Below are 16,822 nucleotides of genomic sequence, written 5' to 3'. Positions count from 1 at the left end.
GACAGTTAAATATCAAAAGACTCATCAAAGTGGCAGAAACAATATGACTAAAAAGGGAGGAAACGGTTAAGATTTTTTCTAAAGTTAAACCTGAGAGTAATCAAACAAATACATACTTTTCTCTGTAGGAACCGAGAGAGTGACAGTTTATATAATTAGCATAACAAAACAGACAAATCGACAACTATTTTTATAAACAAGTACGTTTAGATTATTATAGAAAATAGTTGGGGTGGGGGGGTGGGGGGGGTGGATTCTAAATGGAAATTATTCCTGACACCGGGAAATAAAAACTAAAAAAGAAAAAGATTGAAAATTAATGACTTCAATGGCATGTTCCTTACCTGAGCAAGTTTCATCATCATGTGAGCAAAGACATGTAGAAAGCCCACAACAGCGTCCCACAATCTGCTGTGGGCCAGAGATTGTTGGTTCCCAGTACAGGGACCCTGAAAGTTAACACACACATCGGCAAATAAAGATAATATTCATGTGCGCTTACAAATTTGGAAGACATATTTTTTTCTTTGTAACCAAACAAAATATTTCAAAAATTCTAAAAAGTCTGATTTTGGGAACAAAACTGTGTTTTGAAAAATGCATATCCTAAGCAGGAATACAAAACCTGTAGAATTTCTTCTAAAAAGTCAATTTACTCTGTAATGTACAAAGTTTAGATCTGAAGGGGTTCTCCACTTAACCACTGTCTGGAGGGCCGTTGCAGTAGACCCATATTTGGAATATCCCCTAGAAATCTTATCTTCCACTAAGATTTCTTATCATTCATGCAGCAAGATTTTTACCTGGATATACTCAGTCAGGCTGTTGAAGACCTGCTTGGCCACAGTCATTGCTTTGGAGAAATTCCTCTTGCCAGGCTCATCAATTATGTCTTTTCCTGAGTAGTACCAGTAAAAGTCACTAATGGACTCCTGCATGCAGGAACAGGAGGAAGAACATGATGTTAGCAAGGGTTCTGGATGACTTATTTAACTCTCAAAAAACTTAAAAATATCAGAAGCTAACTGTAATATCTAATTTTTATGATATACTGGATTCATATTAAGACTCTTTTTGAGCTCCCAGAAGTCATTAATAAGAAACCTTTCAAAAGCTTTATTGTATATAAGGTGCTTAATCCTCAGTCTTACCAAAATCAGGGTAAGTACTGTATATCTGACTGACCTGGAGTCGAAGAAGGTAGTCCACAGTGCAGATGATGACATTTATAGTAGTTGTGCTGCCTGTCTGAGTCCTTAAGTAGTTCTGAAAATCTGAGGATAAAAGGAAAATAAAATTAACTGAATTGCCAAAATTAAAGAAGTCTACTTTTAAAAATTCAGACAGACGATAATGCACCAGGTGCATCAAGTGCTGACTTTCAGCTTTAATTCAAGAAGTTTTATAAAAATTTAGCATTAACTGTTTAGGAATTACAGTTCTATATACAGTGTCCCGTGGGGAGACCCAAACAGACGTGAAGAAGATCTGTCTAGAGCAAAATAAAGGCCGCCAGAATGATGTGGACCCAGCTGAAGAGAACAGCCCAAAATAGAGTCCGTTGGCGTGGTGTTGTTGTGGCCCTATGCTCCACCAGGAGTCTACAGGCTCTGTGTGAATTATTAACGGACCCAAGATGCAGACTGCTTAGTTGTGAGCGAGCTTTATTAACAAAAGGGTGAAACAAACAGGGACGAGGTGGACGAAAACCAAAACTTAAGAGTAACCTAAACTGGGAAAAGCTAAGCAAAAACAAACCTGAAACCTTGAGACATGAACCAGAGATACAGGGAGAACAATGCGGGGAGAATGCACAGGAACTGTGACTCATGTTAAAAAAACTTTAGGAGTGTCCAAATCACTCTTAAAAAGAATGAATGAAAAAGTGCACAATGAAACAATTATATCAGTGGTTAATAAAAACTGCTTCACAACTTCTAACCAATCTTTGACACATATATATGGAGAGAGAGAGACAGGGGGAAACTCAACAAACTGGTCAGGAGGGCCAGCTCTGTCCTGGACTGTCCCCTGAAGTCCATTGAGCAGGTTGGGGAGGAGAGTCTAAGCTAACATCCATCATGGACAACACCTCCCACCCCCTGCGTGAGACTGTACGAGCACTGAGCAGCTCGTTCAGCAGTAGACTTTTACACCCACAGTGTAGGAAGGAGCGCTACCGCAGGTCATTCTTACCAGCAGCTGTCAGACTCTATAATGCAGCTTAACATCCTGTTGGTCATCTTACTCACCAGCTTGTTTGTTTACTGTACATTTTATATATAACTCTGTAGATTTGATACATATCCCTGTCCATTTTATAGATATCTCCGTTCAATGTTCACCTTGTGTCTTCCTTTTATATTTTATTTTTCCTTGCTGTAAGAGCTCTGTAACACCGAAATGTCTCCTCCATGGGATAATAAAGGTTTATTCTATTCCATTCTATTCTATATTCCCCACTCATATTCAGCCGAAAGCAATCCTGACCGTGCTTCACAATGCACACGGATAATGACTCCAAGTATGCTGAAAATTTCATTTATGAAATACAAAACTTAATGCTGAAAGTCTAAAAACAAGGTGGCATCACTCTGCCTCATGGAAGATCACTAAATACAGCCGTGGTGTTTGGTGAATAGACTTGTTTTATTTAGTACAGCCATGACTTACCATTATTGTGGCCCTCACAAAGAAGTTGAAGGAAGCGGAAGAGGTCACATGTAAATTCATCGTCTGCCATCACTTTCTCATCTAGGATGAATAACAAAAGGCATGCTAATTAATCTGTGCGAAAGCAGGTTTCTGCAGTCCCAGGACAGCGTACACATGAACTGCTTTTATTCTGTTAGATTATAGTGGTAAACACAAGATTATGTATATTAGGAGTAAAGGTTGATGCTATAGAGGAAGTACCCTATAAAATGCTAGGGTACCTTTAGCTCACGTTTCTTTAACATTTTAATGTTCTTTTGCAAAACTTGAATTGTATCCTTTTTGACTTGATCTATTTGACTTCACCTTACAGAAGTTGTAGATAAAGATTCAGACCAGTTTTCTTTCTATATAGTTTATATATGTATATATATATATTGTGGTTACATTTCACTGTGTGTTATACTTGTATAACTATGCATGTGACAAATAAAGAACCTTGAACATATATATATATATATACACACACACACATATATATAAATATATATATACACATATAACAAATTATAAACAAAGAAAAGGGAAAAATGCACCAGGAGATCAAAATATCCAATCATTTTGTCTTCGTACAAGAAAATATAAAAACAAATAATTATTTAATTGGAAATTGTAAACAATAAATTGCCCATAGGCGTGAATGCAGGAGTGAACGTGAGTGCGATTGGTTGTCTCTGTCTTAGCCCTGTGACAGACTAGCGACCTGTCCAGGGTTCTACCCCGCCTCTCACCCTAAGACAGCTGGGACAAGCTCCAGCAACCCCTGCAACCCTGAAAAGGATAAGCGGAAGCGAATAGATGGATGGAAATGATTTTTTCAAATGACCAGTTATAGAAAGATTATAGAATTTAGTATTCAGGTCAGTTTACCTTCATTAAGCGCACTCATCAAATAGTTAAATATTGTAAACCAACTTTATATTGTTCATCTACACATTTAACACTGCTGGATTTAGATTTTATTAGCATTAAAAGTTAAACAGTAAGCACAAATGTTATTTATAGGAATAGGACATGAGTGGACATTATTTAAAATGACATTATTTAATGTTTGTGAAATTGAGATTCATGTTTGAACTTGAAGAACGTGTGACTGTGATGGAATGTGAACAAATGTGTATTGCAAACCAGCTCAACATTTTTTAACACAAAAAATCTGCACAACTCAGATGAACAAGAAGTGTCAGCCACATCACACTGTAGTGGACAATGAAAGTACACATAAAAATCACAAAATAACAAAAATACAGCTGAAAAAACAGGACATGGATACTGATGGTAAACACATAAACACAGATATAACTTCCACGGCACACCATCATGCAGTACAGATCTACTGAACTCTGTAAACTCCTGTTAGCTATCAGCTTGGATGTTGGGGGAAAATCAGGGGGGAATGCAGGAAAATGCACTTTAATAACCACTTTTGTCAATATTTTTGAAGGAACTGGGAAGACTTTCATAATTTCTTTGCAATAGAATCTAACCTAAACATTGCACTTTGCTACATATACTGCAAAAATATCAATTTCACAGTTCTCTAATAGCATGCTATCAGGTAAAAACAGTTTATTTCCAAAAGATGCACAAGCATGCTTCGATTTAATCATGAATGAACAACAACAAATCATAACAAAGCCATGAGGGGGATGCCAGGTTTTTCTTAAAACAACAGTCATGGACACATGCCTCGGGAAAAATACGTTATCATTGTGACTCATGTTAAATATTCCCATAGGTATACCAAGCAAAGAGGTAGCAATAAAGTTAGAAGGCTACCAGAACAAAATACATTAAAGGTATATGATGCAGCAACAGCTGGAACTTTAAAAAGACTTCATTTCTTGTTTCTTACCAGATTGAACTATCACATCGTATCATATGCTGTGCACAAGCAGAGAAGAAATGATGTACAAAAATATGTACAAATAGACGCTATAACAGGGAGATACTCAAGGACTGAGATTCTACTGAGCTGCCTTTGGACTGCCTCGTTGAGCTTTTTTAACAACAAGCACAGTAAAACATTATGACCTGATGATTCATAAACAACGCTACGATACCGATGAAGTAAAGCAAATCAAAATGGAAATGATCAGAGGTTAACCTGGCCATTTACATAGTTTGTGAAGATCAGCCCGGAACGGGAGACGCAAACAAACTACATTTAAACTATGGAAATAAGAGCGACGCAGAGCATAAAAAGTTCCTACACTTTAGCTTCTAGCACAATTTGTGAATGAAATACAAAGAAATAGGAAGATAAGACGATCACATTTCATTCCCATTGATCTATACTGAGACAGAGCTTGATGGAGTTACAGTAGATCTGTCATAAAACACTCAAGGAGGAAAATTAAACTTCACAGCCACTTCAAAAAGAAAAATTAACTTGGATACAATGAATAAATATATCAACATATTGTAATCTACCACTGACCAAATGACTCTAAAGCTTAATTTTACTGGGCTCTTGAGTGAGAAATGAAATGCATATTAAGTTCACAGCAAGGAAAAGGCTAGTCAAAAGAAGAAGAGCCACAAGGGACAGAAAGGACAGAAAGGAGGGGGAGAAAGAAAGAAAAATATATGACAGCAAAGTTTCATTTACCACGTTCTAGCTTCTTATCTTTGAACCGCGAGAGCAGCAAATTGATGCGTAGGAAGGACATAGGCATGAGGAGTAAAGAGTTGAAACGGGCAAAGTGAACAAGATGTAGGGAAGAGAAAAACAAAGAGACGGAGTGAGTCCAGAATTCTCATGACTGTCAGCGAATGATAAACAGTTTCATACATTAACAGTCAAAATGCTGCGACTAACACACATGTGTCATGACTCCTTGACTCTGGACACATGAAAAGATATCTGTACCAGGCATACACATACAGGCACACACAAATGCACAGTATAAAGACTGACACTAAGAAAATATTATATTATATCACAAAACAAAGGAGGAGAACAAAGATGCAGATGTTTGTATGCATTGCATGTTGAGTTTGTGAGTGACCATTGAAAGCTGTCGACCATACTCACTGGTGCCTTCTTCTGAAACCATCCCAAGTCCCTCAGCCTTGTTCTGTCTCTCAAAAGCGTTCAAGTCCAAAACACTGTTAACAGCAAACATTTAATCAGCTTAAAAAGTACAAAAACTTGTATATCCCCTCCAACGGTAAGCAGAAGTATAACATCGACGTAACCATAAATATATTACAGACCTGCAGGTCTGCATCAGAGACTGAATGCTAAGGAAGAACCCCACATCCTTTTTATCCTTCAGATAGTCCAGCATCCTCTGCACACAGATGACAAGAGCATGATGACAACAACGCTCTAATGAAGATGTCAAGATGTAGATAGGCGGTAAAATAAATTTTGTTTTTTAAATCTTTTTAGCCTATAGACATAAATATATCATACTCATGAAGGCTCTTTACCTGCTGTACATCACTGTTGCCTCCATTGAGGATGGAGATTCCCAGTTTGAGTGTAGAAGAAACCATGGCTCCAGGTTCACCTGAAACAAGCAGATACCGCTCGTACAACAACTTGACCCAACCATGAATAACGAAGCTGGATTCTCTTTGCCAAGATAACAACAGATAAAATGGTAGGAAAGGTTGCCTACAGTTTTTTTATAGCAGGGGAGTCGAATAAGTCTGAGGGAGAATGAGCTGTGCTGCCTCTACAGCATAAAGTGGGTGCGATGGGTTGTCCATGACGGACAGCAGTTTATTCAGTGAGCTCCTAGCCCCCAAAATTTACACGTCCTACTCCCACTACTTTTTTATAAACAGGTTCATCTAACACAGCTAACGCTTGGTTCATAATTTTCACACAAGTGTTTGTGTGTGTGTGTGTGTGTGTGTGTGTGTGTGTGTGTGTGTGTGTGTGTAAGAGTGTGCTACTATGTGTCTGTGTGCAGATCTAATGTGCAGCAGCTACCTTTACAGGCGCTGATCATTTGCAGCACCATCTCTGCAGCACCACGGTTGTGCAGACGGGACTGCTGGTACAAGAGCCTCTGTTTCTCCATCTCCTTTTCCTGTGCAGCAGAGTAGCAAGGAAACAGCTGTAACCCTGTCAACAGAGACTGCACTGCCCCCCGCACTTACACACACACACACACACACACACACACACATGTACAGGCACACATACACTAAAAACACACACATCCTGATAATCTTATTCTAAATATAATTTGCTATTGTATTTGCTATACCATTGGTCCTGATGTCATCCAGAGTTGCTGGTTAATAATTCGTGTTATATGTACGTAACACAACTTTTTACACTTACATTTATTTTATCACCTATGAAACAGCTTCTCTTAATCTTTCTTTGTGTTAAGCTCAGTTAAGTGAGCAGATTCTCACTGTTTCCATCAGATAGTGGCCAGTTTGTTTCAGCTAAACTATTCTTTTCAAGTGTTGAATGAACTTGTAAAAAAAAAACAAGCTGTTTTAGTGTTAATACTCGGGACTCTTGAAGACATACAATTCTCTTCCAATGTATTAGTGTTGGAGACAGTTATTCCAGTTTATGATATCTAACACAGGTGCAAACATTCAATTGCAGCAATCATTTCATCCCAGATTGTAACACACACTTCACATATTCTTCTTAGGAAGCAACATCAGTTGCTGGAGTAAAACAACATGCAACCCCTGCTTCCAACAGAACAGCTTAGGGTTGTTCTACTTCACAGCCTAAACTTATATTTTATGCTACCTGGAGTAGCCTGTCTGTATGTGACGCTTGTCTGCTTTTTAGATAAACTATAAGACCCTAAACTGAAACTGAGGAAAAGTTGCTTGCTTGACTAAATATTTTCGACATTTAGAGTTTTGACTTGTCACGATATGAAAATAAAAAAAGACTGTTTTATTCAACAACTTTGAAATATTTACTCTGAAAAAGGCTGATTGGTTATGAGCACCATTTAGTTATACAGCAGCAGTCTTTGTCAAACTGTCAAATCACTCATCACCCTTCAGATTTATTTGAATTAGATTAATAAAGGTATGTGATATTTTAAAACTACTGAACACTAGACAAACAAATGAGTCTGCACATCTGCAGACACTGCATACTGTTTAATATAACATATTAAGATTAAAGTGAATAAAAAACACACAAACTTTAATGCTGCGTGACGCAGTATTCTAACTCACGCTATTCGGACTATGCTGCACTATACTTGTCTTTTTTATATTATTCTGTGGTACAGTACAAATACTATAATAATAGCAGGTAATGAACAACCATCCTGTTGACAAAAGAGGTTACATTTGACCCACCCACTGCACATCATGCACAGACCCCCACCCAAAGCACCCAAACCTCTACCTAACCCTCCCTCCGCCCCCCTCCCTCGTGAGCCTGAAGTGTTTTAAAAACATGAATGCACTTTTCTCTGGTTACAGAGATTCCGCTCAGCATAAGAGTATGAATAGAAAGAATGGAAAGAAACTGTGTGTATGAATGAATGTCTCTGTGAATGTAGCTGTTGTATGCTCGCATGAGTGTGTTTGGGCTTGGGGCGGTATATGTACGGCTGACTGTGCAGGCTTTTACTGTATTCTTGGTGAGCACAGAGAGGGAAACTTGTTAGCGCTGTCCAATTCAAAGGAAAGACAAACAAAAATCAATTAGTTGTCAGATGTTAGAACTCTAGTTTTCAGGTGAGTCTATATGGGTGAACACAGTCAAATTAGCAGGTGATTACATGAGTTGTGAGTCAGAAAAGGGTGGTGCATGTCTAGAAGACACTGACCACAAACTCTGAGACTTGCACAGGGGACCTGTTAGGGATCCTGTGCTATGGCTTAATTAATCGCCATTATCTGTTTCTTACTAAATTAAGTCTAAAAGGGGCAACATCACAATTTACGTATCAGGTTCCAAAAGGAACAGAAATTCTGAAACCACCATAGCTGCAACATCACAGTGTCGAAACACCTTGGGCTTGGAAACTGTGATTCTGAAATTTCAATAGCTAGTACAGACTCACTTGTCTGTCTTCACCTGGGTTTTATTTTGAATTCTTTAGCTGCCGTCATCTCTACACTCGAGTCATGCAATTTAGAAAAAACAAAACAAAACAAAAAAAACATTCTTTCAGAATATTGATCCCGACTGGTGTGCAGAGTCCAGGAAAGGCATGCACAGGTCAGTCCACCACAACAGGAAATAGACACGTGGTGTGAGTTAACGAAAGGAAGACAGAAAGGAAAAAAAAAGAGAAATGTAGCAAGAGTGGGGTGGGGGGGATGTGCCGAGTGTGATGTCATGGTGTAGTCACTCAGTGCGTAGGGAGCTGCTTCTCCGCTGACTCCCCTGCCTCCCTTCCCCTGGTCCCCCCATACCATCTCTGTCTGTCGCACCTCAAAGGATGGCTCCTCCCCCTCCTGTTCTCCCCCTTCGTCCTCCTCACCAATGTGGCAGCTCTGAAAGCAGCAGACAGAATGTCGGTGAATTATTCTCTTCTGAAGTTCAGCTTCAAGATCTATTCCCATTGGTGTTTTACAGGTCTTACCTTTGCCATAATATCAGCATATGACATATAGAGATGGTCAACATCAAGTTTACTGTAAAGAAATACCACAGAGCAGGAATCAGTAAGTGTCACTGAGGAACAGGTCAGAGAACTGAGGCAGAGGAAGAAAGACGCTCTCACAGCTTTTCTGTAAGAGCTGTGCGGCTGAAATGAAGAATCAGCTGATGAAGGGGGTCAGGCTTCGTCTCAGTCTCCTCTTCCTCTTCCTCCTCTTCTTCCATGGTTTTCTAATCGTTAATAGATAGGATAAAACATGACAGACCCTTTGTATAAAGAATAGACAATATGCCAGTGATGAAACATTAATGAAAGTGTAACTTACTGATAAGTCATCAATCATCTTGTCTTCAAATGAGTAACCCTCGGTTTCTAACCAGTTGCGTTTGTATGCATCCAAGAACATGTTGGTTACCCTGTGCCTGCAAACAATGAAAGATCACTGACAATTAGGGATAATTAAGATAATTAGGTATAATGCCTCATAAAGCCTTTTGATTTTATTGTCGATCATGTTTTGAATAAGTAAGTTGCTAATCATTACGTGGTGATGTTGTACAGAGGCGTCATCCTGAAACAGGCCACCACAGCTCTGCGACGCTGTTTAGACAGCAGCTTGTGCCAAACCATTTTCTTTGACTTGAAGGGATGTTCAGTCTAATGTACAAAAAATAAATAATTATCTTGGAAAATGTCTCAATTTTCTTAAGCTCTGCATTGCCTGCTGGGTTATAGTCATAGGATCAGAGAGATAAGGACTTTTTAAACGGAGAGCCAGTTCCAGACCTTCTTTTATTGAGGATGCCTGGTTGTACTCACCACTTCAATGTGGTAAAGGACAGCAGACACCTCTTGTACTCTCTTCACCACCTTCTCCGGATCATCGGCATCTTCTGCTTTCCCAGACATCTCTTTATAAAGAGACATCTGCCAGCGCATTGCTGGGTCCTCTACCTAAAATATAACACGTCAATGTGTATAATGAACAGAATGAATAGATTTATACAGGAATGCGTTTATTATCTTCTTTCAGTTAGTAAAGAAATAAAAAGTCTGCCTACCTTGCCTTGCAGATGCAGGTTGTTGTGCAAGAATTCCCTCACCTCTTCATCTGTGTCTTTCTACGAGTTAAAGAAACCAAGATTTGGAGGACATTTATAATCCTATAGTTTAGTAATTAACAGCACGCAGCCTCTAAACAAATTTGGGAATGAAAAAAGTAACAGAGTTATATGACTGTGGAAAAATTATTATTATATATATAGAGAGAGATAAAATCATTTCTACCCATTTTGTGTCAAAATGTATGCTAACAAAGAAGCAACGCTTTTGCACTATAGAAATTTAAAGCGCTATTAATCTATGAAGCAAGTTTTGCCCAAAGAAATCACATTAATAAGCACAAGTACCAGTGAGTATCTGATCTTGGCAAGGTTGATGAGTTCCTGGTCTGCAGGAGAGCACATATTGAGGCCGATGGGAAGCATCTTCTTTAGCGCTGCTACAATTAGGGAGGTCTGCACAGAGTAGCGGTCCCCCCGTCGCTTCTTCTTGGTACGCTCCTGCTCTGAGCTGCCAGACTACAGAGAGATTAAACTGATTGAACACTTTCTATTCCATGAAGCAACTATATGGCACCAATAAAAAATCCCTTTTCAGAAAATGGTTTGTGGCATTTAAGGCTTTGGAGAATATTTAACAACTAAACAACATATTTTCTTCAACTTTTCGTGTCATGTCATGTGCTTCATTGCTGCACCAGCAACAGGTGTTACACACAATGCAGCTTCACTGTTAGTACTGCAGTGGCCAGACAGGGCACATCCTGTCCATTGGACATCACAGAGAACAGCACATGGGGTCAGCTCCATTGCGTGGAGCTCTTCTCACACGCTCCTATCCAGAGGCTGACAATGCTCATTACTGTCTGTTGTCTGGCCTCACAGCACCCTCTCTGCCCTTATTGTGCATGCTTGGTGTTGGTGTGTGTGGGTGGAAAACACTCTATGGGCTTTGAGAGTCATTGTGATGATCAGGAAACAGAAGCTCACTACAGTAATGCCCATCTGATAGCCCAGGAGAAGAGGTTCTACTTGCACCAACCACGTAAAACATCAAACAGTGATTAGGTTTATTTAACAATTTAATGGTGTCAATGAACATGACATGAAGTAACGAGTCCAGTTAGTAAATATGATGACAGTATTCTGGTGATGTAGTGAGAGCTAGCTTAATTTCCTGCAAAAGATCCAGCGACTGACATTTGCTACTGGTGGACCGAGCAACAGCAGGGTATGGACTTTTGGTTTAAACAGCTACTGAAAAGAGAAGAGTCCCCCAGTGCAGGAATCTCTGACACAAAAGCTGAAAAATAAAAAACCCCAAGCATCAGTGACACAAGTAACATCACAGTAGCACGGGCTCCATAACTGTATCCAACAAGGATCATCGAAAGGCAAACTATTTACTGGTCAAAGAAAAACAGGGTGATGGTACTCGGCTGCAGGAGTGCACACACCAAATTATATACGCTACTGCTCTGCCGAGCACCATGAAACCTTTCACACTACTGTGATCTACAGCAAAGAGCTTTCATCAAGCTGCTCCGGACCCCTACTCACACATATACAGACACACATAAAAGCATATGTTTGCGACACATTCACACTCACATTCTTTACTCCTAAAAAACATCACTAATATATTTGTGTATAATATAATCTCACACTTCATTCATTCACTCATAGATGTGTAGTGAAGTCTCTCCTAAGAGGAAAAACCCTGTATGTGTGTGTTTGTGTGTTTGTATACGTGTGAATATTGGGATCTGTCTATTAGCAGTTGATGAAATGCCTCCGCAAACTCAGGGTGCCATGCGATCAGCACAGCTCTCGTGCACAAACACGGTCTAACCTCTCCATCTCCGGCCTAGTGGCCCAGCGTCCAACCCCGACACAGGATATATATGGAGAAAAAACAGTTAGCAACAATCTTACTACTACACTATATACTGCCGCTTACACAGACCTGGGAAAGAAAGGATATTAATATTTATGTAACAGCCCATCAGTCTTCTTGTAGAAACTTATTTGTGAAATGACTGAAATGAACACTTACAGAATAATCATAAAGCTACAGCGGCTTAAAGAAAAACAATGAAATAACAGCTGAGAAAACACCAAGAAGGGCTTCCTGTTACTTTTCTCTGCTTGTAATGGGTGGTGTTAGTGAAACATTAATTATTAGAGTTTAGTTTCTTAATGTGTTATGACTCAAGATATGGAAGTAGGTGAATCAAACCTCTAGAGAACAGGCAATGTTTTACTTTTACATTTCCTTTGCTCTCAGATAGTACCTTGCTCATCTTGCTCTTACTGTCAGCAGTCAGGAAGGACATGTTGTTGATCTCATTCATCACCACGAAGTTCTGCTCCTCCCTCTTGAAGTTCTGCAATATATAACACAATAAAGATGCTAAACGAGAGACGGAATAAATGCATACATATATGATGTCAGAAAACAGAAGACTTACGTGGGATTTGGACCAGAAAATGAAGACCTCTCCCACCATCCTGAAAAGCTCCTCTGCATCTGGGTCTGGACAAGTCAGCCAACTTGCCCTACAGACACAGGCAGCAATAGATAGTTCTTAAACGTGAATCATGACCAGCAAAAAAAAGGGTGAAATGAAAGTGGAGCTTTCTTTTAAAACCTTGAATTATTGTTCCTGTGGAGTTTCCTGTTCTACTGTTCAGATTTTGAATTTATTATTTCTTGTAGGTTTAGTTCCCTGGTTCCATCCCTCTGCCTCAATAACAACATTGTGCCTCATTGCAAGACAAAAAAGCGTCATATTATGCTCCCCTAAATTTCTAATTTCAATAAAAAAAAGAAAACTGAAGCAGAAATGTGTTTCATATAAAGGTGCTGCTAATCTCAGCTACCTGTTGTTGTCCACGTAGCGAATGAGCAAAGGGTAGAGAGCGTACAAGTCCCGACAGAGTACAGCAAACTCATCTCGAATGGTCCCGTTTTCGCTGTCCACCTCTGTTTTGCCCTCCATGCGCAGATGATCCTCCTCTGCCACCACCTTTGCTGCACGCTTCTTCAGCTTTTCCATGGTTGGGATAAAGTGGGATTTAAGCATCTCTGGTTTAGCCCTGCTGACAATGGGCTGAGCGAACACTGGACAAGGCACAAAACATTTGCCAGTCATCTCCAAATAATAGTTGTGTAACATGTGAAAATGTAGCTGTTTACACATTATGATATGCTGCAATACTATAGCTGTGTGTCACGTGACATTATTTTGGCTTATTGTAAATCCTCTGGTCACTAACCTGCTAATCTTTTCATCCAAGAGGCTTCATCTATACCCAGGTTGTTAACCACAATCTTCATGATGCTACCCAGCAGCTGGTTGAGTTGCTCGGAGGTGACAGCGGTGCAGAGCTGGCCGTCCTGCTCGGGGAAGTTCTCTGGGCCTCTCTCCCACCAGCGCGGGAGATAGTTGCACAGCATGGGCAAGGTGATCTCAATCACATGGGGCATTTCTGTGTAGCGAGCTCCAGACTCAGCCAGGTCATGGATCTCTTTCATCAGAATCTCCAGTTCTGGGATGTCAGGACACAGCTCTTCTACTTGATTGGGAAGACCAAGAACTAAGCGGGGAGAGAAAAGACGAGTGAAATCACGGACATGAAAAATAACTCAGCATGAACACTATCTAATAGTTTGAAGCATGTAAAATGAATCATAAAGGTAAAAGAACTCACTTGCTCTCTCTCTAGGAGTCTTGGTCGTGTAAACAGAAAATGAGTTGAATTCATTTAGCACTGGTTCAAGAAAGGCTACCGGCATAGCAGCTGCCAAGTGGGCCAAACACTCGCCAAGAGCTGGTCGCTGTCTGCAAAGGAAGGAAAAACATGCATACTCATAAGATGTCTGTATGAAATAACACATGCAAAATCAACCTTTGAAAGAATACATGCGCATAAAGAAAAATAAATGTTTCTTGTTATGATATCTGATATATAATGAAAAAAGTAAAACTAGTTCCAGGCTTTTTTTTAGACCATGTCTCTACTCACTTCTCCACATGTGGAGTCTTCACAGTGCCCAAAGAGTAGATGCTGCACATTAGACGATAGCAGGATATCTGCAAGTCGTCCACTGAGAATGTCGAGAAGAGACTTCATTAGCTCTGAGTTGGTCCAGAGTAACAAGTCATTAATGGTTCATTTAAAGGACAAAAGCATTCTACTTACTCATGACATCATCACCAAACTGGTGTTGGGCAATGTGGTCAAACAGTGAAGTGAGGACTGGCAGCAGGGCAGTGGTGGTGTAGTTGATATTCTGTGCTACACCCTTAACCTGTAAACAACACACAAATACAGATTTCAGTTCACAAGAAAAACATGAACACATTTGTTTAGTGAGCAAAAAGAAGAGAAAACCCTCTCTGACCTGGTTTCGACTGGACACCTTGCCCAGTTTCAGATTTTCAACCATCTTCTCAATGTCATCCGCAGCGCTCTCAAAGAACTGACGCAGGCCGGCTTTCACAATCTCAGGGCCTGATTTCATAACAGTCCTTAAAGAATACACAGAGAAAACGTTTTTCTAAAAATCTCAGACAGTTTGTTTCCATTTTCTCTTTGCTTGAGGAGCAATAGGGATGTTTTATGGGTATATTGTGATCTACCTGGCATCCAGTGATCGTGAGAGAATGTGCAGGCAGTTTACCACTGCAGGGGCATCCGTTCCTGAAAACATAACAAAAAAGGTGCATTGTCAGTGCTATCCTTCAGCTCTACAAGAGCCCAAATTACTGCAAATGCCACAATTAGCTCTAAACCTGGTATACAGTTTGTTGGGAAATATTGAGCAAACTCACAATTACACTACAACGGTAAAGTCTGAATCTTCTGAATCACAAATGTTAAATACATAGCTGAAACAACAATAATTATTATTTAAGAAAAGAGCATAAAAAGTTGTTAAAAACAGTTTCTTAAGTGCAATGCCACCATCACAGAGTTTTATTTAGGCACGTTTAAAGTGGAAGATCATATTGTGCTGGTGAGACAAGCTCACCTGTCCACTGGCCATGTAACAATGACAGTCTACTTAAGACATATGGTGGTGAAGGGGAGTAAAATGACAACAAAGCATTCATTGTCTCATATAAGCCAGGATGATAAGACACGACAAAGCTGCAGTACAGTACCAGTGGATATCTGACGCCGTCACAGACATTCATGCTAACTTTGTGGATACCTTTTAAATCAAAGACAAACTACAGCAAACATTAAAGCCAAGCAAAAGCTGAGCTAAAGACAGAGAAGAGAAGAACTGGTAAGTTAGGAGGAGGTGACGATGATTTATTAGTTTGATTAGTATGTAAAGTAAAGGTAGGGAGGAGGAAGAAGCAAAAAAATAAAACGCTGTAATAAAGAGAAATTACACAGGAAAACAAATACAGAGATGGTGACAGGGCATGACATCATGCAATTTCCTTACCAAAAAGAGATACTCTGTGCCTCACCAAAGCAGCCAACTTACAGAAGATACTGAGGTAGGAGGAGAAAAGAGGAAGGGAGAGAGGAAGGGAGTATAGTAAGGGGAAACAAGGCAGGAAAAATGTTTGAAGTACACATAAAGCAAAAGGAAAGTAAAGGAGATCATGGATATCACACAACAGGAGAAAGATGGAGGGACATGGAAGGAGAGGACAGATACTATCACACTGTCCTAAAGGGAAAGGAAATGCCAATTTTTTCAGGACACATAATTCAAGGTAAGATTGATTTTTTTAAAAATATGGTTTTATGACACATACCTCGCAATCATCTCCTTCTCTTTATTTGAGGAATGACCTCCACTGCCCAATACTTTGGCAGGAGTGGAGAGAAAGTACAGGCAGTGGTTCTTGAAGTACTGATTTACCAGCGGCAAGAGGATCTATAAAAAATAACCCAGCATAAAATATCCAATTATAAATAGTATCTGCTTAGTAAAGCTACAGAATAAAAGGTGTTTCTCAAAAACACAAATTGTGGCAGTTTTTTCAGTCCCTACAACTTCAGCACAGGATTCTGTTACAACTATCACCCTCTGACATCTGAAAAAAAGTACGACGAATAAAGAAGCTCACCTTGGCAAAGAATTTGATTTCTTGTTCGTGTGGTGACTTTTCCACTCTACCGCTGCTAACTACAGCCTCTGTTAGAAAAAATAAAAATAATAATTAAACCACTTCTGACTTTATTTCTGGTCTAAACAGCAGTGCACACAGTATAAGTACAAAAATCTATGTGTGTTCAATCACAGTACCAAGATGAGCGATGAATTCCTGGGCAATGTCCATCCATTTAAGAAGCTTCTGAAGGAAGCCATAAGCAAAACGCTTTTCAATGGAGGAGATGTCCTGTTCCATATCCTTTAGACCTCTAGGAGTGGAAAAAAAGATGGAGGAAATATGGAAGGAGTTGAAAGAGAAAAATGGATAGCTCTAATCTTAAACTCTGAGAGCTCCAGCTTAC

At 39.6% G+C, this 16,822-nt stretch overlaps 1 protein-coding gene across 6 annotated transcripts in view; it reads right to left on the bottom strand.

Annotated features, from left to right (window-relative positions):
• ryr1b (ryanodine receptor 1b (skeletal)) overlaps window positions 1-16,822 on the bottom strand; it is a 65,083-nt gene that overhangs the window by 9,202 nt on the left and 39,059 nt on the right. For 2 of the 6 annotated variants that reach the window (XM_086262251.1, XM_086262253.1), the window contains 31 exons: window positions 16,614-16,729; window positions 16,435-16,502; window positions 16,120-16,241; window positions 15,801-15,850; window positions 14,983-15,043; window positions 14,745-14,871; window positions 14,543-14,651; window positions 14,366-14,447; window positions 14,051-14,181; window positions 13,616-13,936; window positions 13,220-13,460; window positions 12,808-12,895; window positions 12,631-12,723; window positions 12,189-12,203; window positions 10,685-10,855; window positions 10,337-10,396; window positions 10,095-10,229; window positions 9,820-9,932; window positions 9,601-9,697; window positions 9,399-9,505; window positions 9,258-9,309; window positions 9,088-9,168; window positions 6,662-6,761; window positions 6,154-6,233; window positions 5,935-6,011; window positions 5,753-5,826; window positions 5,327-5,344; window positions 2,674-2,754; window positions 1,186-1,274; window positions 804-932; window positions 345-449 (listed from right to left, as the gene is read on the bottom strand). In XM_086262251.1, the coding sequence (XP_086118377.1) occupies window positions 345-449; window positions 804-932; window positions 1,186-1,274; window positions 2,674-2,754; window positions 5,327-5,344; window positions 5,753-5,826; window positions 5,935-6,011; window positions 6,154-6,233; window positions 6,662-6,761; window positions 9,088-9,168; window positions 9,258-9,309; window positions 9,399-9,505; window positions 9,601-9,697; window positions 9,820-9,932; window positions 10,095-10,229; window positions 10,337-10,396; window positions 10,685-10,855; window positions 12,189-12,203; window positions 12,631-12,723; window positions 12,808-12,895; window positions 13,220-13,460; window positions 13,616-13,936; window positions 14,051-14,181; window positions 14,366-14,447; window positions 14,543-14,651; window positions 14,745-14,871; window positions 14,983-15,043; window positions 15,801-15,850; window positions 16,120-16,241; window positions 16,435-16,502; window positions 16,614-16,729 (3,193 nt within the window). The remainder of the gene's footprint in view (window positions 1-344; window positions 450-803; window positions 933-1,185; window positions 1,275-2,673; window positions 2,755-5,326; window positions 5,345-5,752; window positions 5,827-5,934; window positions 6,012-6,153; window positions 6,234-6,661; window positions 6,762-9,087; window positions 9,169-9,257; window positions 9,310-9,398; window positions 9,506-9,600; window positions 9,698-9,819; window positions 9,933-10,094; window positions 10,230-10,336; window positions 10,397-10,684; window positions 10,856-12,188; window positions 12,204-12,630; window positions 12,724-12,807; window positions 12,896-13,219; window positions 13,461-13,615; window positions 13,937-14,050; window positions 14,182-14,365; window positions 14,448-14,542; window positions 14,652-14,744; window positions 14,872-14,982; window positions 15,044-15,800; window positions 15,851-16,119; window positions 16,242-16,434; window positions 16,503-16,613; window positions 16,730-16,822) is intronic. The other 4 variants (XM_086262254.1, XM_086262257.1, XM_086262252.1 and 1 more) reach the window with 3 other exon arrangements.

Source organism: Aulonocara sp. 'chitande type north' Nkhata Bay, linkage group LG14 (genome assembly GCF_057382095.1).
Source record: "Aulonocara sp. 'chitande type north' Nkhata Bay isolate Kocher_YH1m ecotype deep benthic linkage group LG14, A_spYH_male_GT1.1, whole genome shotgun sequence".
Classification (NCBI taxonomy): domain Eukaryota; kingdom Metazoa; phylum Chordata; class Actinopteri; order Cichliformes; family Cichlidae; genus Aulonocara; species Aulonocara sp. 'chitande type north' Nkhata Bay.
Note: the sequence above shows the minus strand (reverse complement) of the source record. Positions and strands in the feature narration are given on the sequence as shown.